This window comes from Alligator sinensis, unplaced genomic scaffold (assembly GCF_000455745.1).
Source record: "Alligator sinensis unplaced genomic scaffold, ASM45574v1 scaffold1316_1, whole genome shotgun sequence".
In the NCBI taxonomy this organism is placed as follows: Eukaryota; Metazoa; Chordata; order Crocodylia; family Alligatoridae; genus Alligator; species Alligator sinensis.
The window spans coordinates 243,233-245,686 of NW_005842976.1; the positions used below are offsets into that span (position 1 = coordinate 243,233).

At 40.3% G+C, this 2,454-nt stretch overlaps 1 protein-coding gene across 3 annotated transcripts in view; it reads right to left on the reverse strand.

Annotated features, from left to right (window-relative positions):
* Positions 1 to 2,454, reverse strand: part of CUL2 (cullin 2) — an 82,062-nt gene that overhangs the window by 23,906 nt on the left and 55,702 nt on the right. For 2 of the 3 annotated variants that reach the window (XR_003091979.1, XM_014526207.2), the window contains exons 12-14: positions 763 to 822; positions 236 to 397; positions 26 to 112 (exon numbers count right to left, since the gene is read on the reverse strand). Coding sequence is in view for 2 of the 3 variants with exons in the window: in XM_014526207.2 (XP_014381693.1) it covers positions 26 to 112; positions 236 to 397; positions 763 to 822 (309 nt within the window). In the remaining variant the exon portion in view is untranslated. The remainder of the gene's footprint in view (positions 1 to 25; positions 113 to 235; positions 398 to 762; positions 823 to 2,454) is intronic. The other variant, XM_006036574.2, reaches the window with a different exon arrangement.

Genomic DNA, 2,454 nt, shown 5'->3' on the forward strand with positions numbered 1-2,454 from the left:
GTATTAGAAGAGTAGTTCATATTACCTTTAGTTTATTAATCATGGCTTCTTCAGAGTCCATAGACATAGACAGACCATGAATTAATCGTTTTGCCAACATTCTGGCATAGAACTGTATAAAACAAAAACAAGCAAAAGATTTCTTCAATTGTGAGAAATTTTAAGAGGTATGTGAATGTAAAATGTGCATGGTAACATTAGTTAGCTACATTCAGTGTTACACAACAGAAGTTACCTTTTGAAATACGTCTTTGTCATCAATGTATTTGAAAACAGTAATGAAGCTTGTAAGTTTGTCTTCCACTTCATTCTCTGTCATTCCTTTTGCCGATTTCTTCAGCAGGTTGTCACAGTACTTGGCCAGCTCAAGTAAAAAAAAAGAGAACAAACCCAAAACCTACTGATCAAGCTATAGAATAAATATTCACAGTGTTTACATAAAGTCACAAATCACACCAGAAATGACGGGAGAGAATATGAACCACACGTACAGAAGCATGTATATTGTACCCCACAATATGCAAATTTTGCAGAATGTGGAAAACCGATAACTTGTTTGGTCAGGCATTTCTTGTGCACATGGGCTGAATTTTTTTTTTAAAGATACTCTTTAAGCTGATTCAGTAAGTGAAATTTTATTTTCTTATGATGGTCAAATAGTAGTCACCATCTGCATGCCTGGTCAGAGGATTTTTTAAAATTAGAATCATAGTATGCAAGAATACTTTTTTTTTTTTTTTTCTTTTTTTTTTTTTTACTTACCAGCTCAGGTGCTTTGCAGATTGACTTGGGTTCTCTATAATTTACTACAGATGTCAGAGCCTATACAAAAGTAAAGACAAATTTTAAGAACTTAATTCTTGCCTTTATGCTTTACAGAGAAGGACAAAGACACTGCAAATTGTTCAGGGCAAAGACTTTCTAAAAAGAAAGATTTAGAACACAGACAGTCAAAAGGGGCAAGAGAAATGAACAATGAAATCCTAAATTTTGATATTTTTAACTTGAGAATAAAGAAGGGAGAAATAATTAAAAAAACCTGGATTTGATCAGGACCTCAGAAGAGAGAAAGAATACTTGGTGAACAGGGAGAAGGATGTCCTAAGACTAGGAAACACCATGAAAAAAGGCATAAAGATAAGTGTAGAAGACAAAGGGAACACTAAGATTAAAAAAAAAAAAAAGAGTGGATACTGTAACATGTAGCATGAATACAAACTGGACTGTAACATGAAATAAATTGACAGCAGTGGAGATTTAAGTCAAGAACATACATTTGAACTGTAGGAGCAAAAGACTCGATAAAAGGGTGCAGCATTCTTATAGTGGTAAAAGAAAATATTTCAGTTCTTAGGAGGTGAATGTTACAGGAAACTAGACAGGAGACTGATACAGTAGCTCAGTCAAGGGATGACTATGTGCAGAATGAGAGAGGGAGATTTTAGAAAGGTTTTTGGAAAGAAGAGGTGCGATCTGGAAAAAAGCCTGAATAAAGGAAAAGGAGAGGAAAGAAAGTAAGAATTAACTGCAACACAAGGGCAGCACATGTATGATGAGTAGGGCAGCAACTGGCAACATTAGTATTCTAAACACTATGCAAGTCTCCTTCCAAAATGACTGCAAAACAACCTGGGCTCATGCAGTACCAAAAGTATTACACAATTTCCTGGGAACTATGCATTTATTCAAGAATCTTTGGGTTACAGCGATAGTAAGATTCATAAGTTCTATTCCACAGTGGCACTACACAATGAGTTCAAGCTTTAGAGTTGGACTGTTTTATAATATTGCTGCTGATTTAAGTCTTCTAGGACATTACACTTATTTTTGTTCCTACAGGCTCTACAGGGACAGTATTGAGTAAAGATGCAGCTTATTCACATCATCACTGGGGGACAGGAGTTATACGATAGCCTCTAGAACAGAGGTAGGCAAAACACAGCCTGGAGGCTGGATCCAGCCCTCCAGGCCATCCTATTTGGCCTGCAGGGCCCCTAAAAAATGTATAAAATTAATTATTATTCATCTGTGGTTGCCTATCTAAGCTGACGAGGTGTCAGAAGCAGTGGGACCTAGGAGGACCCAGCGGCAGGACTCCAGGGCAGCAGCAGCAAAGCCTAACTGGCTTCGCCCCACCCTCAGCCCTGCCTCCAGCTCCCAACCAGAAGCCCCTGCCTAGTAGAGGCTTCTGGCCTGGGGACTGTGGGGCTGTTCCCTGCCTCCTTCCATCCAAGTGTGAAAAGCCACAGAAGAACAGGGAGGAGGGAAGGACTGCTGGTGATCGCCCCAGTCCATGGGGGCCAGGCTCCTGCTGTGTTCTGCGGTCTCAGCCATGCAGCTGGGAAACTCACGCTGCCAGAGCAGCAGGCAGGCAGGCGGAGGGAGGGGAGAAGTGGTGGCAGCAGCAGGAAGATGGGTAAGTAGTGGTAACAGCGGTGGCATGTGTGGTTGGGG